The sequence below is a fragment of the Pseudophryne corroboree genome, chromosome 6 (genome assembly GCF_028390025.1).
Source record: "Pseudophryne corroboree isolate aPseCor3 chromosome 6, aPseCor3.hap2, whole genome shotgun sequence".
Lineage (NCBI taxonomy): Eukaryota > Metazoa > Chordata > Amphibia > Anura > Myobatrachidae > Pseudophryne > Pseudophryne corroboree.
In genome coordinates, this window is record NC_086449.1 from 198,688,530 (window position 1) to 198,710,515 (window position 21,986).

A 21,986-nucleotide genomic window follows, 5' to 3' on the forward strand; every position below is an offset into this window, starting at 1 on the left:
GCTCACACTGCTTTATTGAGGGGACTGGGGACCACCAGTATATTATATAGGAAGAGTACAGTGCAGAGTTTTGCTGACCAGTGACCACCAGTATTATACGTTCTCTGCCTGAAAAACGCTCCATATCTGTGCTCAGTGTGCTGCATATATCTGTGCTCACACTGCTTTATTGTGGGGACTGGGGACCACCAGTATATTATATAGGAGGAGTACAGTGCAGACTTTTGCTGACCAGTGACCACCAGTATTATACGTTCTCTGCCTGAAAAACGCTCCATATCTGTGCTCAGTGTGCTGCATATATCTGTGCTCACACTGCTTTATTGAGGGGACTGGGGACCACCAGTATATTATATAGGAGGAGTACAGTGCAGAGTTTTGCTGACCAGTGACCACCAGTATTATACGTTCTCTGCCTGAAAAACGCTCCATATCTGTGCTCAGTGTGCTGCATATATCTGTGCTCACACTGCTTTATTGAGGGGACTGGGGACCACCAGTATATTATATAGGAGGAGTACAGTGCAGAGTTTTGCTGACCAGTGACCACCAGTATTATACGTTCTCTGCCTGAAAAACGCTCCATATCTGTGCTCAGTGTGCTGCATATATCTGTGCTCACACTGCTTTATTGAGGGGACTGGGGACCACCAGTATATTATATAGGAGGAGTACAGTGCAGAGTTTTGCTGACCAGTGACCACCAGTATTATACGTTCTCTGCCTGAAAAACGCTCCATATCTGTGCTCAGTGTGCTGCATATATCTGTGCTCACACTGCTTTATTGTGGGGACTGGGGACCATCAGTATATTATATAGGAAGAGTACAGTGCAGAGTTTTGCTGACCAGTGACCACCAGTATTATACGTTGATATATTACTGGCATATAATTCCACACATTAAAAAATGGAGAACAAAAATGTGGAGGGTAAAATAGGGAAAGATCAAGATCCACTTCCACCTCGTGCTGAAGCTGCTGCCACTAGTCATGGCCGAGACGATGAAATGCCATCAACGTCGTCTGCCAAGGCCGATGCACAATGTCATAGTAGAGAGCATGTAAAATCCAAAAAAATAAAGCTCAGTAAAATGACCCAAAAATCTAAATCAAAATCGTCTGAGGAGAAGCGTAAACTTGCCAATGTGCCATTTACGACACGGAGTGGCAAGGAACAGCTGAGGCCCTGGCCTATGTTCAAGGCTAGTGGATCAGCTTCACCTGAGGATGGAAGCAGTCATCCTCCTGCTAGTAAACTTAAAAGAGTTAAGATGGCAAAAGCACAGCAAAGAACTGTGCATTCTTCCAAATCACAAATTCCCAAGGAGAGTCCAATTGTGTCGGTTGCGATGCCTGACCTTCCCAACACTGGACGGGAAGAGGTTGCGCCTTCCTCCATTTGCACGTCCCCTGCAATTGCTGGAAGGAGCACCCGCAGTCCAGTTCCCGATAGTCAAATTGAAGATGTCACTGTTGAAGTACACCAGGATGAGGATATGGGTGTTGCTGGCGCTGGGGAGGAAATTGACAAGGAGGATTCTGATGGTGAGGTGGTTTGTTTAAGTCAGGCACCCGGGGAGACACCTGTTGTCCGTGGGACGAATATGGCCAATGGCCATTGACATGCCTGGTCAAAATACAAAAAAAATCACCTCTTCGGTGTGGAATTATTTCAACAGAAATGCGGACAACTGGTGTCAAGCCGTGTGTTGCCTTTGTCAAGCTGTAATAAGTAGGGGTAAGGATGTTAACCACCTAGGAACATCCTCCCTTATACGTCACCTGGACCGCATTCATCAAAACTTTGGATGACAGCGGAAGCAGTCCACTGACCACTAAATCCCTTCCTCTTGTAACCAAGCTCCTGCAAACTACACCACCAACTCCCTCAGTGTCAATTTCCTCCTTACACAGGAAAGCCAATAGTCCTGCAGGCCATGTCACTGTCAAGTCTGACGAGTCCTCTCCTGCCTGGGATTCCTCCGATGCATCCTTGAGTGTAATGCCTACTACTGCTGGTGCTGCTGTTGTTGCTGCTGGGAGTCGATCGTCATCCCAGAGGGGAAGTCGGAAGACCACTTGTACTACTTCCAGTAAGCAATTGACTGTCCAACAGTCCTTTGCGAGGAAGATGAAATATCACAGCAGTCATCCTGCTGCAAAGCGGATAACTCAGGCCTTGGCAGCCTGGGTGGTGAGAAACGTGTTTCCGGTATCCACCGATAATTCACAGGCAACTAGAGACTTGATTGAGGTACTGTGTCCCCGGTACCAAATACCATCTAGGTTCCATTTCTCTAGGCAGGCGATACTGAAAATGTACACAGACGTCAGAAAAAGAGTCACCAGTGTCCTAAAAAATGCAGTTGTACCCAATGTCCACTTAACCACGGACATGTGGACAAGTGGAGCAGGGCAGACTCAGGACTATATGACTGTGACAGCCCACTGGGTAGATGTATTGCCTCCCGCAGCAAGAACAGCAGCGGCGGCAACAGTAGCAGCATCTCGCAAACGCCAACTCGTTCCTAGGCAGGCTACACTTTGTATCACCGCTTTCCATAAGAGGCACACAGCTGACAACCTCTTACGGACACTGAGGAACATCATCGCAGAATGGCTTACCCCAATTGGACTCTCCTGGGGATTTGTGAAATCGGACAACGCCACCAATTTTGTGCGTGCATTACATCTGGGCAAATTCCAGCACGTCCCATGTTTTGCACATACATTGAATTTGGTGGTGCAGAATTATTTAAAAAACGACAGGGGCGTGCAAGAGATGCTGTCGGTGGCCCGAAAAATTGCGGGCCACTTTCGGCATTCAGCCACCGCGTGCCAAAGACTGGAACACCAGCAAACAGTTCTGAACCTGCCCTGCCATCATCTGAAGCAAGAGGTGGTAACGAGGTGGAATTCAACCCTCTATATGCTTTAGAGGATGGAGGAGCAGCAAAAGGCCATTCAAGCCTATACATCTGCCTACGATATAGGCAAAGGAGGGGGAATGCACCTGACTCAAGCGCAGTGGAGAATGATTTCAACGTTGTGCAAGGTTCTGCAACCCTTTGAACTTGCCACACGTGAAGTCAGTTCAGACACTGCCAGCCTTAGTCAGGTCATTCCCCTCATCAGGCTTTTGCAGAAGAAGCTGGAGACATTGAAGGAGGAGCTAAAACAGAGCGATTCCGCTAGGCATGTGGGACTTGTGGATGGAGCCCTTAATTCGCTTAACCAGGATTCACGGGTGGTCAATCTGTTGAAATCAGAGTACTACATTTTGACCACTGTGCTCGATCCTAGATTTAAAACCTACGTTGTATCTCTCTTTCCAGCAGACACAAGTCTGCAGAGGTTCAAAGACCTGCTGGTGAGAAAATTGTCAAGTCAAGCGGAACGTGACCCGTCAACAGCTCCTCCTTCACATTCTCCCGCAACTGGGGGTGCGAGGGAAAGGCTAAGAATTTCGAGCCCACCCGCTGGCGGTGATGCAGGGCAGTCTGGAGCGAGTGCTGACATCTGGTCCGGACTGAAGGACCTGCCAACGATTACTGACATTTCGTCTACTGTCACTATTGAAAGAATGGTGGAGGATTATATGAGTGACCGCATCCAAGTAGGCACGTCAGACAGTCCGTACGTATACTGGCAGGAAAAAGAGGCAATTTGAAGGCCCTTGCAGAAACTGGCTTTATTTTACCTAAGTTGCCCCCCCCTCCAGTGTGTACTCCGAAAGAGTGTTTAGTGCAGCCGCTCACCTTGTCAGCAATCGGCGTACGAAGTTACTTCCAGAAAATGTGGAGAAGATGATGTTTATCAAAATGAATTATAATCAATTCCTCCGTGGAGACATTCACCAGCAATTGCCTCCAGAAAGTACACAGGGACCTGAGATGGTGGAATCCAGTGGGGACGAATTAATAATCTGTGAGGAGGTGGATGTACACAGTGAAAGGGGTGAGGAATCGAACGATGAGGAGGAGGTGGACATCTTGCCTCTGTAGAGCCAGTTTGTGCAAGGAGAGATTGATTGCTTCTTTTTTGGTGGGGGCCCAAACCAACCAGTCATTTCAGTCACAGTCGTGTGGCAGACCCTGTGGCTGAAATGATGGGTTTGTTAAAGTGTGCATGTCCTGTTTATACAACATAAGGGTGGGTGGGAGGGCCCAAGGACAATTCCATCTTGCACCTCTTTTTTCTTTCATTTTTCTTTGCATCATGTGCTGTTTGGGGACTATTTTTTTGAAGTGCCATCCTGCCTGACACTGCAGTGCCACTCCTAGATGAGTCAAGTGTTTGTGTTGGCCACTTGGGTCGCTTAGCTTAGCCATCCAGCGACCTTGGAGCACCTCTTTTTTTCTTTGCATCATGTGCTGTTTGGGGACTATTCTTTTGAAGTGCCATCCTGCCTGACACTGCAGTGCCACTCCTAGATGGGCCAGGTGTTTGTGTCGGCCACTTGTGTCGCTTAGCTTAGTCATCCAGCGACCTCGGTGCAAATTTTAGGACTAAAAATATATATTGTGAGGTGTGAGGTATTCAGAATAGACTGAAAATGAGTGGAAATTATGGTTATTGAGGTTAATAATACTATGGGATCAAAATGACCCCCAAATTCTATGATTTAAGCTGTTTTTAAGGGGTTTTTGTAAAAAAAAACCCGTATCCAAAACACAACCGAATCCGACTAAAAATTTTCAGGGAGGTTTTGCCAAAACGCGTCCGAATCCAAAACACGGCCGCGGAACCGAATCCAAAACCAAAACACAAAACCCGAAAAATGTCCGGTGCACATCACTAGTACAGAGATACTACGGACAGTGATTTGGCATCCGGGAACTTAGGGAGGAGCTTTTATCTCTCTCCATTGTAATCTTTCTAAGACTAATGGAGAGAGATAAAATCTCCTCCCTATGTTCCTGGATGCCAAATCACTGTCCGTAGTATCTCTGTACAGTATGTTCTAATAGTGTACTAATTAGCACGAGCAGCTTGTAGTGTACAGTGGCAGGTTTGATCTTTCTATGTATAATGTAGAGCGATAAAAGCTCCTCCCTAAGATCCTGGATGCCAAATCACCGTACTTAGTATCTCTGTACAGTATTTTCTATTAGGGTACTAATAAGCACGAACAGCTAATTAGTACCCTAACAGAACATACTGTACAGAGATACTAATTACGGTGATTTGGCATCCAGGAACTTAGGGAGGAGCTTTTATCTCTCCCCATTATACATAGAAAGATTAAACTTGCCGCTGTACGTTACAAGCTGTTCGTGCTAATTAGTACCCTAATAGAACATACTGTACAGAGATACTAAGTACGGTGATTTGGCATCCAGGAACTTAGGGAGGAACTTTTATCTCTCTCCATTATACATACAAAGATTAAACTTGCCACTGTACGTTACAAGCTGTTCGTGCTAATTAGTACCCTAATAGAACGTACTGTACAGAGATACTAAGTACGGTGGTTTGGCATCCAGTTAAAATCATGCTAATTAGTACACTAGTAGAACATACTGTACAGAGATACTAAGGACGGTGATTTGGCATCCAGGAACTTACTGAGGAGCTTTAATCTCTTTCCATTATACATAGAAAGATTAAACTTGCCACTGTACGTTACAAGCTGTTCGTGCTAATTAGTACACTAGTAGAACATAGAGTACAGAGATACTAAGGATCGGTAATTTGGCATCCAGGAACTTAGGGAGGAGCTTTTATCTCTCTCCATTATACTTAGAAAGATTACAATGGAGAGAGATTAAAGCTCCTCCCTAAGTTCGTGGATGCCAAATCACTGTACTTAGTACATCTGTACAGTATGTTCTACTAGTGTACTAATTAGCACAAACAGCTTGTAACGTACAGTGGCAAGTTTAATCTTTCTATGTATAATGGAGAGATAAAAGCTCCTCTGTAAGTTCCTAGATGCCAAATCACCGTCCTTAGTATCTCTGTACAGTATGTTCTACTAGTGTACTAATTAGCACGAACAGCTTTTAACTGGATGCAAAATCACCGTACTTAGTATCTCTGTACAGTAAGTTTTATTAGGGTACTAATTAGCACGAACAGCTTGTAACGTACAGCGGAAAGTTTAATCTTTCTATGTATAATGGAGAGAGATAAAAGCTCCTCAGTAAGTTCCTGGATGCCAAATCACCGTACTTAGTATCTCTGTATAGTATTTTCTATTAGAGTACTAATTAGCTGTTCGTGCTAATTAGTACCCTAATAGAAAATACTATACAGAGATACTAAGGACGGTGATTTGGCAACCAGGAACTTAGGGAGGAGCTTTTATCTCTCTATATTATACATAGAAAGATTAAATTTGCCACTGTACGTTACAAGCTGTTCATGCTAATTAGTGCACTAGTAGAACATACTGTACAGAGATACTAAGTACAGTGATTTGGCATCCAGGAACTTAGGGAGGAGCTTTTATCTCTCTCCATTGTAATCTTTCTAAGTATAATGGAGAGAGATAAAAGCTCCTCCCTAAGTTCCTGGATGCCAAATCACTGTCCGTAGTATCTCTGTACAGTATGTTCTACTAGTGTACTAATTAACACGAGCCGCTTGTAACGTACAGTGGCATGTTTGATCTTTCTATGTATAATGTAGAGAGATAAAAGCTCCTCAGTAAGTTCCTGGATGCCAAATCACCGTACTTAGTATCTCTGTACAGTATGTTCTATTAGAGTACTAATTAGCTGTTCGTGCTAATTAGTACCCTAATAGAAAATACTATACAGAGATACTAAGGACGGTGATTTGGCAACCAGGAACTTAGGGAGGAGCTTTTATCTCTCTATATTATACATAGATAGATTAAACTTGCCACTATAATTTACAAGCTGTTCATGGCTATTAGTACACTAGTAGAACATACTTTACAGAGATACTAAGTACAGTGATTTGGCATCCAGGAACTTAGGGAGGAGCTTTTATCTCTCTCCATTGTAATCTTTCTAAGTATAATGGAGAGAGATAAAAGCTCCTCCCTAAGTTCCTGGATGCCAAATCACCATACTTAATATCTCTGTACAGTATGTTTTACTAGTGTACTAGTGTGCTAATTAGCATGAGCAGCTTGTAACGTAGCGGCAAGTTTAATCTTTCTATGTATATTGGAGAGAGATAAAAGCTCCTCCGTAAGTTCCTGGTTGCCAAATCACCATCCTTAGTATCTCTGTATAGTATTTTCTATTAGGGTACTAATTAGCACGAACAGCTAATTAGTACCCTAATAGAACATACTGTACAGAGATACTAAGGACGGTGATTTGGCATCCAGGAACTTACTGAGGAGCTTTTATCTCTCTCCATTATACATAGAAAGATTAAACTTGCCGCTGTACGTTACAAGCTGTTCATGCTAATTAATACCCTAATAGAACATACTGTATAGAGATACTAAGTACAGTGATTTGGCATCCAGTTAAAAGCGGTTTGTGCTAATTAGTACACTAGTAGAACATACTGTACAGAGATACTAAGGACAGTGATTTGGCATCTAGGAACTTACAGAGGAGCTTTTATCTCTCTCCATTATACATAGAAAGATTAAACTTGCCACTGTACGTTACAAGCTGTTCGTGCTAATTAGTACACTAGTAGAACATACAGTACAGAGATACTAAGGATGGTGATTTGGCATCCAGGAACTTAGGGAGGAGCTTTTATCTCTCTCCATTATACTTAGAAAGAATACAATGGAGAGAGATTAAAGCTCCTCCCTAAGTTTGTGGATGCCAAATCACTGTACTTAGTATCTCTGTACAGTATGTTCTACTAGTGTACTCTAATAGAACAAAAGGTATAATCAAAACCATGGGGAACTTTGCGGTGTATCATTATGTGCATAGACCTCGCTTATCCCTATCACCCCTGTGTATTTTAGCTAGGGGATTCTGACGCTCCTTCAGCATTACCCCGTAGCCTGCAAAACCTATGCGGTTGCTCGCTCCATAGCTGAGTGCTGCCACAAGGCAGGGGTTCACGTGCCTGGAACATTTTGTCACTTTGTGATGCGATGGGGTCCGGTATTTCGTTATGTGCATAGACCTCGCTTATCCCTATCGCCCCTGTGTATTTTAGCTAGGGGATTCTGATGCTCCTTCAGCATTGCCCCGTAGCCTGCAAAATCTGTGCTGTTACTTGCTCCATAGCCGAGTGCCTCCATGGAGCTAGGAGTCACAGGCGGTAGCCATTTCAATTGAGTCTGCCTTGCTATAGAATTGTATGTGTACCGTACGGTGCATAGAACCTTGACAGTAGATACTCTCCTGCAGCTTTGCCCTGCTTTATGTAAAACTTGTGTTTTGTCAGTTTGCTATGCGATCGAGCCCGGTGTAACGTAATGTGCATAGACCTCGCTTATCTCTATCGCCCCTGTGTATTTTGGCTAGGGGATTGTGACGCTCCTTCAGCATTGCCCCGTAGCCTGCAAAACTTATGCCATCTCTCACTCCATATCCGAGCGCTGCCTGCCATGTGGTGGGGGTTAAGGGGCAGCGGCCATTTTGCCAGTGTGCTATGCGATCGAGTCCGGTGTACCATAATGTGCATAGACCTCGCTTATTACTATCGCCCCTGTGTATTTTAGATAGGGATTGTGACGCTCCTTCAGCATTGCCCCATAGCCTGCAAAATCTGGACTGTTACTTGCACCGTAGCCTAGGGCCTCCGTGGGGCAAGGAATCATAGGTGGTAGCCATTTCTATTGAGTCTGCCCTGCTACAGAATTGTATGTGTACTGTACGGTGCATAGAACCTTAACAGTAGAACCGCTCCTGCAGCTTTGCCCTGGTTTATGTGAAGAAAAAAATAATAAAGTGTCTGGAAAAAACTAACATGCATTCGTACTTTAGGAATCGAACCCAGGACTCTGAGTATAGGAAGCGGAACACTTCACCACTTTGCCGCAGACAGATGAATAAATCCATTGGTTTTGATTATGCTGTAATGGCTATGGGATTAGGACGCTAACATACTGTACAAAATTCCTAATCTCAAGAGGCAATAGTGAACTTCTAACACATCCATTTGCGACAGTGTACACTACTGGTTTTATGTTGTTTTGTCTGCGGGACTTGGACGCTCACATATTGATAAAGTACTGTAGATGGATCATATACTGTATGCTGTACTATTTGCATCTGTACCGTATATACTGTATTAAATAATGCAGCGTAATGAGTATTTACTGTATTAAATAATGCAGCGTAATGAGTATTTACTGTATGCAGCGTAATGAGATGCCTTAGTAAAGTAGTCCTTATTATATATTTCAGTATTGTATTTTACGGGAGACCACACGCATGTGCAGTGGTGATTGTAAAAAGCGACATCTGGTGGATGATCGCAGGTATTACACGTAAAGGTAACGCCAAACGCTCTGTCTGCCTCCGTGCAATTAGTTACGCCTCTCTGTGACTAGGCGTACCTCCCTGCGCCCCGGTACGCTGCGTATCCTCGATCGGGACAAACTCCTCAGCCAGTCAAGATAAAGGTGGCTACATCTGTATTAATAATCTCCCGGACTCCCCAAATAGACCAGCAATTTCCCTGATTGCACCTTATCCCCATTATGCAGCTGTTACATTCTAGTTGGATATTTAATGCCACGGCCGCGGGGCGCTGTATAATAGTGACCCCCGGCTGTGGCATTATCTGTCCAGCTAGTGGAGCCCGATGCTGGTGTAAAAAATACGGGGGACCCCTACTCTTTTTGTCCCCCGTATTTTTTGCACCAGCACCAGGCGCAGAGCCCGGTGCTGGTTTTAAAAATACGGGGGATCCCATGACATTTCCCCCCCCGGATTTTTAGAACCAGGACCGGCTCGAAGAGCCCGAGGCTGGTTATGCTTTGGAGGGGGGACCCCACGCATTTTTTTCGGGATTTTACCATTCCATTTAAAAATTAAAAATAAAAAATAAAATTATATTTTTAAAAATATATAAATAATACTTGTGCCTCCAAAATAGACAAACCAAGTACCTAATCCCTTCTAATATAAATAGATATGCTATTACCAATAAAAAAAACACCAAAAAAAACATGTTTTACATTTTTTTAATTAGATTCCCCCACCAAAGTGTGGCGGATTGAAAATGACGAATTTACTGTCTAAAAGCACTGTTGTCGAATTTCCAAACTTCAATTGAATATACTTTTGGCGAATTGCTGCATTTGTACCATTGCAGAAATGTCGAATTTGACAAATGTCGAATTTCAAAAAGTAGAATTTTGAAAGTCCGTTTTTTTGACGGAAAGTACTGAATTGCATTATCGATTTTTTTTTTTTTGGCGAAAAAGTCCCGTTTTTCGACAATTTCGGGAATTCGACCGCAATTGCATATACCCCTTAGTCTGTCAGAGGTGTGTACTCATTCTGCAAAACACTCTGTTCCCGGACTTCCCTCATAATGTATTATTGCCATCACCTGCTTTGAAAGTGGAACACCATTCTTATCCATTAACTAGCTCAACACAGGTGATGGCAATCATACATCATAAGGGCAGTCCAAGAACATAGCATCGTGTCCCTCCTGGGATGGGTCATAGTGGGAGGTATGCTATGACTGTGGGGACACTGCTATTTAACACAGTAGTGCAGAGGTTCTTAAACGCGGTCATCAAGGCACCGCAATGGTCCAGGTTTTAAGTATTTCCATGGCTCTGCACAGATGGTTACATCAAATTGACTGAGGTACTAATTATGTCACCTGTGCCTAAGCATGGATGTACTTAAAACCTGCACCGTTGCGGTGCCTTGAGGAGCACATTTGAAAACCTCTTCAGTAGTGCAATGTTAAATTTACATTACCAGAGCCTGTAGTCAATTTGTGGTGCCTTAAACTCTACACCATTGCATACCTCCCAACATGACCCTCTCCAGGAGGGAAAAAATACTCTGCTCCTGGACTTTCCTCTTAATCTATGATTGCCGGCACCTGTGTTGAACAGGTTAATGGAAAGGAAAGGTGTTTCACCACAGGTGATGGCAATCATAAATTTAGAGGGAAGCCCAAGAGCAGAGCATTATGTCCCTCCTGGAGAGGGTCATGTTGGGAGGTATGCCATTGTTTAGCAACGCCTCTGTAACATTTGTGGTGATATCAGAGAACATGCTTAGTACTAAGTACCCTATATAGCCATCCACTCTTCATTTACATCATGTTCTTCAAGTAATCCTCACCAAACCCAGTAATATTTCCACCACAACAAAAATGACATCAGTTGATATTCTCAGAGTGTATTCTCAAAGTAACTATAGCTTTGAAAACTGGTTACATTACAGCATGCACCCAGTTCCTTTACAGCAGATCAGCAGGGTTATGATAAGTGATTTATTTATCCAAAATAGGACCATTTGCGTCATTTGGAATAAGGGTTATGGAATATTTATTACATGGGAGCTGTTGGTGGAGTTTTTAGATGACTTTACACCATACTTGCCTACCTGACCCTCTCCATGAGGGAGAAAATGCTCTGTTCCTGGACTTTCCTGGTAATGTAATGACTGCCATCACCTGTGGTGAGCTAGTTAATTGATAAGAAAGGCGTTTCACCACAGGTGATGGCAATCACAAATTACCAGGAAAGTCCAGGAACAGAGCATTTTCTCCCTCATGGAGAGGGTCAGGTAGGCAAGTATGCTTTACACCAAAGCATTTACTATGCTCCTTGCTCACTGTCTCCCACCTTTGTGTCACCCATGCCTTTTTGCTCCTACCCTTTACACTGTAATCTCTCATGAGCAGGGACCTCCGCCCTCATGTGCTTTTCCTTCCATAACTTCCTCCCCACTGTCTACAATGGCATCAAACCTTTGGGTTCTGTTGCCCTGCTGTGTATATGGCTATTATAACCAGTGGTGCAAGTATGCAGGTACGCTCGGGTACAGAGTACCCTTAAGAATTTGGCAGCGGGTACGGAGTACCCACTACCACACACTTTGCCATTACCACAATTATAATGTGCCAAAAAGCAACAAGATCATGGTGCTTGGCAGCATGATGGCTCCTCCCACTTTGTCAGGGTTACTGGGAGTGCGACAGTGGCTGTATTTTCCTGTTATAATGGAGGCATTACTATATATTGTTATGAAATTGGGGGCATTACTATATATTTCTATTATAGTGGCGGTATCACTATATATTTCTAATATACTGGAGGCATTACTATATATTTTTAGCCTTGCCTTGCCTACAGATAAAAAAAAAAAAAAAAGGGGCTGTGTCGTGTGGCCAAGCCGCTAGTGTCATGTAGCCACTCCCACTAGCAGAATGTGGCTACGCCCCCTCACAACACATGACCACGCCCATTTTTCGACACTCAGTACCACTAAGAAAATATTTCTGCTTACACCGCTGATTATAACTGCTGCTGCAGCAGCAATGTTTATATACTATGTCCACGTCCTGCAATGTTCTGTAGTCACTTTTTTTGTTTTGTTTATACTGTTTCTGTTTAAGTACTTTATAAGGCATTGCAAACCCCTTGCAACACCATATAAAAAAGGATAATATATATATTTTTTACCTGCACCATTTTTTTTTTACTTAGCACCGACAAATCTTCTTAGCACCTGTGTAATCAGCATTTTACCTTGCAAAGTTGTATTTTTTTTCCTACTAAAAGTATAAGCAGCTGCTGAGAAAGCAATTAAATTCCTTACTTCAGTGCACAACATACTGTAGGTACAGATGCAGTACAGTTGTATAGCCAGAGGCGTAACTGTAAGAGGCAACGGAGTTGGCTGCCTCAGGCGCCTGCTCTTTAAGGGGGGACCTCTCCTCTTGTTCCGTGTTCAATGACACGATTCAATTAAGTTAATTGACAGCCGCTATCTCTTCCGCGTCCGACTCCCCTCCCTGCACCTTACAAGTCACACCCTCTTTATTATAGATGCACATTTTAAAAGTGTCATGCCCAGGATTAGAACCCACGACTTATTACACTGGAAGCAGGCACCTTACTGATGGAGACATTTGCTCCTGTATAGAAAGCCTGAGAATTTTAACTATATTAAGTTACTTCTTCGACAATTACATGTAACATATGACACTTGTAAAAAAATTGTCAGAGAAATAATCAGCATTGTGAGTGACTGAGCAGATTTATGTAGTGTGTGGCTGCAGACTACATAGATCTGAAATGGCTTTGAACTGACAATTCTAAGTTGCTTCATATAATTGGAATCTGCAGCCTTGCTACGTGGGAGCAAATAGCTTGATCAGTAAGGTGTCTTCCTTCTGTGTAACAGGTCATGGGTTCTAATCCTGTGTGTGACTGCTAAGAAATGTATGATTTAAAAGAAATGACAATGAACTGTATATCTGTACTTTTTTTTTTCAGCACTCCGTAATGACGCACATATATGTAGATAGATAGATAGATAGATAGATAGATAGATAGATAGATAGATACTGTTCAGGAATGAGCCACACTCACTGTCATTTATTAATGTATGTAGTCAACGTTTCGGCCAGCATCAGACTTACAGCATGTCCATATGCCCACCACTCCAACAAACCCCATATACCAGTATCATAGTCACCTTTATACCTGCATAGGTATTCCCACCTCCAAACACGTGGGACACCACCAGAAGTGACGTCAAGGCAATGTATCAAGCTGCTCATTACTGTATAGTAACCTATTTCCCAGAATCAAAAACTTACTTATCAAGTGCACTCATGATGTAGAGGAGGCTGGCCACAACACTTCTCCTTTAGGGCTCGTTGCCTCGGCCGGGACCGAACCTGACGTTACTTCCACCCACCAAGTAGTATATTTTGGCTTCACTTATGCCAACCACTAATTACACTAAAGCACAAATGTATCCTCTATCAATGTGGCTGCGTTCCAACCAAGTGAAGCACAGCAATGTCTCTACATCAACAATAACGCTGTGCAGGTATAATGAGACCTCAGTGAAGAACATTCACATAGTAATTCCCTAAAACCCAATATATTAAAAAGTGCTATTAGACATAAACAACTATTGGATTCTAAATAGCAAAGCATCATACCAGTATGCCTAGCAGAGTACAAAAGATTACAATAATATACATAGGAAAAACATTATAGCAATATAAAAAAATACATGAAAATATATAGACCCAGGAGAATTCTCGCTTTTAAAGTGCCGACTGTTACCACTAAGGTCGCATATTATTAAGCATCTTTCATTTAAATAAATATTGATAGTGAATTATATTCATTAAGTCCCTTTGGGGCAACAGTGTTCATCTGATGGATCCAGTACGCTTCTCTCTTCAGGAGCATTAGCCCCCGATCACCTCCACGTTCCAACGGTGGCACCCAGTCTATTATCATATATTTCTCAGCAATGCTATTTGGTGTCCATGCTTCAAAGAATGGGCAGCAACTGGTTTGTTTGTGGTCCAGTGGAATATGCTAATCTAATGGACGTTCTATGTTGATTCATCCTTTCTCGGAATGTTCTGATAGTCTTGCCCACATACATATAGCCACAGGGGCAGATCAAATAATATATAATGTGATCCAGCGTGTAAGTCCAGTGGTGTTTCAAATATATCCTCTTGCCACTATGTGGGTGGCAGAAGTATTTGCCCACGATCAGTGCTCTGCATGTGGTGCATTTCAAGCAGTGATAGTAGACGTTATGTTTTGGCAACCAATTAGTCTCCGCTGGCATGTATGGACACATGTTGGGTCTAAGTAACATGTCCTTCAAGTTACGTCCCCTGGTCACACTCAGTAGGAGAGGCTCCTTCTGCATCTTCTTAAATGCCTCATCAGAGGTAATAATTGGCCAGTGTCTTCTAATTGACTCGTGTACTTGCTTCATGCTTGTATCACACTTAGGGGGTCATTCCGAGTTGATCGTTAGCTGCCGTTGTTCACAGCGCAGCGTTAAGGCTAAAAAATGGCAATTCTGCGCATGCGTATGGGGCGCACTGCGCACATGCATCGTACTTTCACAAAAACTGATGTAGTTTTACACAAGGTCTAGCGACGCTTTTCAGTCGCACTGCTGATCGTTGAGTGATTGACAGGAAGTGGGTGTTTCTGGGTGGTAACTGACCGTTTTCGGGGAGTGTGCTGAAAAACGCAGGCATGCCAGATAAAAACGCAGGAGTGGCTGGAGAAACGAGGGAGTGGCTGGCCAAACGCAGGGCGTGTTTGTGACATCAAAACAGGAACTAAATAGTCTGAAGTGATCGCAAGCTAGGAGTAGGTCTGCAGCTACTCTGAAACTGCGCAATTTTTTTGTAGCAGCGCTGCGATCCTTTCGTTCGCACTTCTGCTAAGCTAAGATACACTCCCAGAGGGTGGCGGCTTAGCGTTTGCACTGCTGCTAAAAGTAGCTAGCGAGCGAACAACTCGGAATGAGGGCCTTAGTGTTGAGGATCATCCTGTTAGTCATGGGTTCCTTTTTCACTAACTTGCGGCTAGAGCCGTAAATCTGCTCTCTAGCCCTGGTGAGGCACTTGTTAATTGTCCCCTTAGTATACCCATGCTCATTGACTTGTTGCCTATAATAAGGTGTTTCTATCGGTTGGCTTCTGAAAAAGTGTTTATTGTATACTTAGTTCCTAAACAAAGTCCCATCCAAAAAATTAAAAGAAGAGTTGCTACATGTGGGGGTGAAGCATATTGGACTATCAAGAGAATTCAATTCAGCGACCATAGTTTGAAAGGACTGTTCACTATCAGTCCAAATAAGAAAAAAATCTTGTATAAATCAATTATAAAAGCAAATTTCTCAGAGTATTTGGTGAAGACATGTTCAGCCTCATATTGCTGCATAAATGTTAGAATAGGCTGGTGCCAAATTAGAACCCATGTCGGTTCCCACAAGTTGAATATAATATTTACCTTGGTAGAGAAAATGGTCACATCTTAACACCATTGTAAGAAGTTCCATCAGAAATTGGATCGGAAGGCCCTCACAGGGGCCTTTGGTCAGCACATCCTTTACTGCCTGCATCCCCTGGGTGTGGGAGATGACAGTATATAATGAGCAAACATCTAGTGTAGCAAATAAATACTCGAATGGTAGATCATCCAAACATCTGAGCTCAGCAAGAAAATTGTCCGTATCCCTTAAATAACTTCTATTATTCTGTACAAATGGCTGAAAGTGAATATCAAGGAACTGGGCAGTTGTTAGGAGAATGGATCCCCTGGTAGAAATGATAGGCCCGCCAGGGGGGTCTGTCAAGTTCTTTTGTACTTTCGGAAGTGTATATACATGATAGGACAAATGGGGTGATCCACTGTCAAAAATATATGGATAGCTTCATCAATCCACATATTGTTGTAATAGATAGACAGAAGATCATCCACTTCTCTCTTAATCCTACCCATCGGATTGAATACAAGTTTTTGATAAGCAGAGGAATCTGCTAATTGTTTTCTAATCTCTCTATCGTGAGCATTGAAGTCCTGCAGGACTACAGCCCCACCTTTATTGGCGTTCCTTATAACCACCAAGTTATTTTTCTGTAAATTTGCAAGTGCTTTCCTTTCCTCAATACTTGAAATTATGAAAACACTTTTTTGCACAGTGTCATTGTAATCACCATCATTCATTTTAAGAAAAGTCTTTAGATTATAATTAGATGAGGACGGATCAAAAGTGCTCCTATTTTTAAAGATGCTGGGATCAATCATGTTGCGGCTGTCCTGTCCTTTATCAAAATATTCCCCCAGTCATAACTTACGCCTCATTTTGTGTAAGTCAACAGACCAATGGAAGGGATCGTTCTGTACTGTGGGTATAAATGACAGCAGTTTAGTCTCAGCATCATTAAGTTAGTGGGAGGAGAGGTTGAAGATCAATTCCTCCCCCCTCTTTTGCTGGCCCTTGGCCATCCTCTTCCCCCCCCCCCCCCCCTCCCCCTTGGGCTCACTCTCCTAAATCTGGTCCTCTGCCTCCTATTCTGGACCTGGTAATTGGTCCTAAAAAAGATGATGACATACCAGTCGGCGGCAGACTCTCACTGTTTTCATTTTCAGACGAAGCGTTGAAACTATACAAATAATGTCTGTTATGGAAACGCCTGAACCTTCATCCTTCCTGATATCTCGATTGTTTGTCATCACCAGATAACCATCTATGCACCGTATGTCTCTGGTAGTCCAATTCTACACTTTACAATTTCTTCTGTTTGAAAGAGATCAGCTCAGTCTTGTATCTTTCTACTTGCGCCTGAATGCGCTGAATCCAATCCTCATTCTTATCAATAATTAAAACTGGAGTATGATCCCTTTCAAAATCTTTTAATTCCAGTCTGAGCTTCTGTAGCTCCATACCAACCTAACTAGTGCTATTAGATCTAATAAGCACTTGTTGAGCACCCCACACCATTTTACACAGAAACCAGGGTTCCTACATTCAATGTTGGTAGTGCTCGCTATTCTAAAGCCCCTTGGTATATGTTTTTTCCTATAGTATTCGGATAAAAATTGACCATGCAACATCAGATCTACCTCCCGTTTCTTTAATTTATTTAATTTATGGAAAAAATCCAGAGGGTTTTCTGAGGGCAGTTGGTCAAATTCTAATTTGTTAAATAATATTTTTTCAACCTCATCATCTGTGAGACTCACCAACAGGTTCTCAGCGTCGCTCAATGCATGTGTTTGGATGCAGGAATACCTGTGCAGGTATAAAGGTGACTATGGTACTGGTATATTATATTATATACACACACACACACACACACACACACACACACACACACACACACACAGTGTTGATAAACAACCTCCTGTAACAAAGCAGCGGCACTCAGAGTCTTTTAGTGGGTTAAATATATTTCACATCAAAATCTCCAACGTTCCGGGGCGTTCTAGCCCCTTTGTCAAGGTGAACAACAGTGTAACGAATTTGTTACACTGTTGTTCACCTTGACAAAGGGGCTAGAACGCCCCCCGAAACATTGGAGATTTTGATGTGAAATATATTTAACCCACTAACAGTCTCCGAGTGCCGCTGCTTTGTTACAGGAGGTTGTTTATCAAAATTTATACAGAGGGCACCGAAGCACCTAGGAACTTGTAGGAGTGCCAGTCCACAAATATATTTTTATATATATATATATATATATATATACACACACACACACACACACACACACACACACACACACACACACACACACACACACATATATGTAACTATATATGGGGGGGGGGCACCAATATTTATCGGGAGGAACTTACGCCACTGTGTGTAGTGGTTGGAATTCATACTTTTTTTTTAATTTTGCTTCAGTGTAGAACACTTAATATACCACTGCTGATCATTTATTTGTGGGCACACTGGCTAGTAGTGCCTAGCTAAAGCTGGGAAAACAGCATAGAATCTGAGAATTGCATAACATATATGAACCACCTGGCCATTAGTCTGCTCACTGTTATTCCTAAATCTTCAGACCCTACTTACATACCGTACATTTCAGCATATGGGAGTACGGAAGCGGGACCTGGTGCACACACTGAAGGTATGAGCCCGAAAAAGTGGCATGACCTTGTTGCAAAAGGGACATGACATTGCACCTTGTCCCCATTTGTGTCACTCTGAGGGTGTACTCAATATTCGCTGAGCAGCTGGGCTGCCTCTAGGCTCATCCACACACTATAATACCCACTGCTATGCGCTGCCTAGCCTCCCCCCACCCATCCCACACACACACACACACACACACACACACACACACACACACACACACACACACACACACGCACACACACGCGTGGGTTCTGCTGCCCAAAAGTGTGACAAAAGCAGGAGGGTATCTATTGATTACTATTTTCTTCCAGTTTCACAAAGCTTCATGTCTGTTTAAGCATGTTTACATTCCCATAATGCATTATGCTCTATCATCGCTGCTGAAAGGCTAATGCACCTACTACCCTTATAATAAAGCAATCCTTCCTGAAATGTCCGCTCTATCTCCTATGGTTAAGTTTTAGGGCTTGTTCTCTTGTTCTCACCTTTCTCTTCCCATGTAGAATTTTTCCCTCATCTACTTTTTAAAACCTTTGAAAGCTTCAATTACATCCTTCTTGTCCCTTCTATGCTTTGTATTACACCTTGTTCCCAGTCATGTAGACCGTGCACCAAATCCGTAGTCCATCTTTATCTGATCCATAATGTATTCATGTCCTGGAGATATGGGCACCAAAGCTGAAGACAATATTCCAGGTGTGGTCTCACAATCTTATAAAGTGGCATCACCGCCTCCCTCATTCTGACACTACTACGGCTTCCTGTGCTACCTATCCTCTGACTGGAATGGTACCAACAAGGTGTAGTCTGGGTGAAGAATGTGGAAAATCCCACAGCCACATGCAGAATGAGGACAATGTTCTAAGAAACAGTTTAAAACATTTCACTTATCTCTGTATATCAACACATCTGCAATCCATCCAGTCAGTGAGTATATGTGTGTAATATGTCCATGACATGTTGTTACCTGAGTGTCATCCTTGTCCCTTTCATCATCATCTGCATCCCGGGAGGGCTCAGACCCAGTAGCGGGAGTCACCTGTACGTTCACTGAGTTGGTAACTTCACCATCAGCCTTCTCATCTGTAGAAGAAAGTAGAGAAGAGCTAAACCACAATACTGGTGCCATAATGATTCAAATGTTGTTACAGCTGTCTACAGTGTCTCTTTAATGCTATAATACTCAACATAGCACTATACCTACATCTCTTTTAGAACCTGGTCCAGTCACTCAGTCAGTCTTGGTAATAAAAACAATCTGTTCTACTGTTATTCTCTATCAGCTTCTGCATAATGTGGGTCAGATATTGCTATTTATTGCTGGTAACTGATAGTAGGACCTGTCCTTTAAATGCAAGCCTGAGAAAAGGGCTAAGGCTCTCCGCTCCTTTAATGCCGATAGAACTGATGTTGTCCGGTTCCAAGAAACACATTTCAGCCATTTTTCTTCTCATCCACGACTTAGTAATAAATTATATCCCACAGTATATTACTGTAATTATTCCCAATCAAAATCCAAAAGGGTTGCTTATTTTGTTTGCTAAAAATCTACCTGTCTCTAATGTTGAAGTGCATTGATTGGAAGAGGGGAGACGTCTATTGATTAAATGTTCCATTTTTAATCAGCTTTTTATAATTGTAAATGTCTATGCCCCAAACTAGGGCCAACCGGCCTTTCTTGAGAAAGCCCTGGATAACATTGATTTGCTCCAACAGAAGATCTTGGTAGTTATTGGGGATTTCAATTGGGTTCTGGGTAATCATCAGGGTATCTGATCCGGTTTCTCAACTGTTTGACCCATACATCAAGAAAGGTTAGGCACTTGTTTCATACTCGCCAGCTCTCAGATGTCTGTCACATTCTACACCCCTCAAACAAAGACTTTACACACCCTTATTGTAGATCCCCATCAGAGGAAGCCATAGATGTGTATACAGATAGTAAACTCCATTTATCTCTAGCTTAAATACCTGGGAAGATCATAAATGTTTTATGGTGGGAAAGTGCACCCAATTGGGTTCCTACTTAAAGCCATCTATACCACCAGTTCGTATACCTACATCCCTTTTAGAACCTGGTCCAGTCACTCAGTCAGTCTCAGTAATAAAAAAAAATCTGTTCTACTGTTATTATCTATCAGCTTCTGCATAACTTGGGTCAGATATTGCCATTTAGTGTTGGTAACTCGTAGTAGGACCAATCCTATAAACGCAAGCCAAGCAGGGAAGATGAGGGAATGTGGGAAGCCATTGCTGGAAAAGGGAATGGGTTTGTTTGGAGAGTTTGTGTTTTACCTGTCTCCTTTATTACAGCATTAAACATTGCCATGCACCTGTCACCCAAAGTGAAGGCAGCCATTTTGTGGGTTGAAGCAATTGTAATAAGAAAGCAGTATATCCATTCACTATGAACAAGTAACACCACTGAGAATGTAGCTTGACAAATTACTTGGAACTAGTGACATCACTGTGTCCCTGTTTTTTTTTTTTAGATATTTGATTATCTGCATTCTCATGATTATTGGTCAAGCACACAAAATGGCTACCAACACTATGTATATAGATGATAACAAAATCTATAGCAAGAGCTCATTAGATTTTGCCCCATGTATTTACATAGGCAATTTATTATTAGGTACTAAAGCCTGTCCATTCACAGAGTTTATCAAGGCCCTTTGATCTTATAATAAGACCAATAATATAACCTTACTGTATATATACACCTACAGAAGTTGAGCTGGCTCCATAGCTTGTACAGTACAGAAGAGGATGACAATATGCAAATACACCCTGCATAGTACTATGTTAGTTATTTACTTTAAGTGGTAGACTAGGACAAGAGATCTAAGACCTTCTTAGATATTTGGAAATCCCCCTCGCTTTCCTACAATGTTCATTGGTCACCCAAAGATAAGTGTTATTTACAGAATAATATGAACTAATTAGCAATATTAAATTCACATGAAATAAAAAGAGTGGTAAAGAAACAGGAAAAAATGTATTCTATTAGCCACCACAGTATATTATTTGGTCACATGGTCAGTTCAAAGCCACATATCAGTAGATATGTTATAATCACAGTGTGCCTAATTGCTGGGCCAGGACACTAGAGTGTGTTCAACAATTTGTCTGCTCCATATGTCTTCACTATCCCTGAAGCAGCCTTTATTTTCATCTCTGAGAGGAACAGACCTTGGTACAGCTCACAGGGAGGGAAGTGTATCAAATCTTTGAGAGAGCTAAAGTATCAACCAATCATCTTCTGTCATTTTACAGGCTGTTTTTGAAAAATGAAATTTAGAAGCTGATTGGTGAGTACTTTAGATCTCTCCACCTTATCTCTCTCAAAGGTTTTATACATCTCAGCCAGAGAACCAGACTCCTGCACTTAGACTGAGAACCTATGAAGCAGGAAAAGAGACCGGCAGGTGCATATAATACTGCTGCTTTGAAGTCCTG

General features: G+C 42.5%; 1 protein-coding gene across 1 annotated transcript in view; it reads right to left on the minus strand.

Moving 5' to 3' along the window:
- SLC24A1 (solute carrier family 24 member 1) overlaps positions 1 to 21,986 on the minus strand; it is a 192,664-nt gene that overhangs the window by 91,369 nt on the left and 79,309 nt on the right. Inside the window, exon 5 of the mRNA XM_063925593.1 lies at positions 19,495 to 19,610. Coding sequence (XP_063781663.1) covers positions 19,495 to 19,610 — 116 coding nt within the window. The remainder of the gene's footprint in view (positions 1 to 19,494; positions 19,611 to 21,986) is intronic.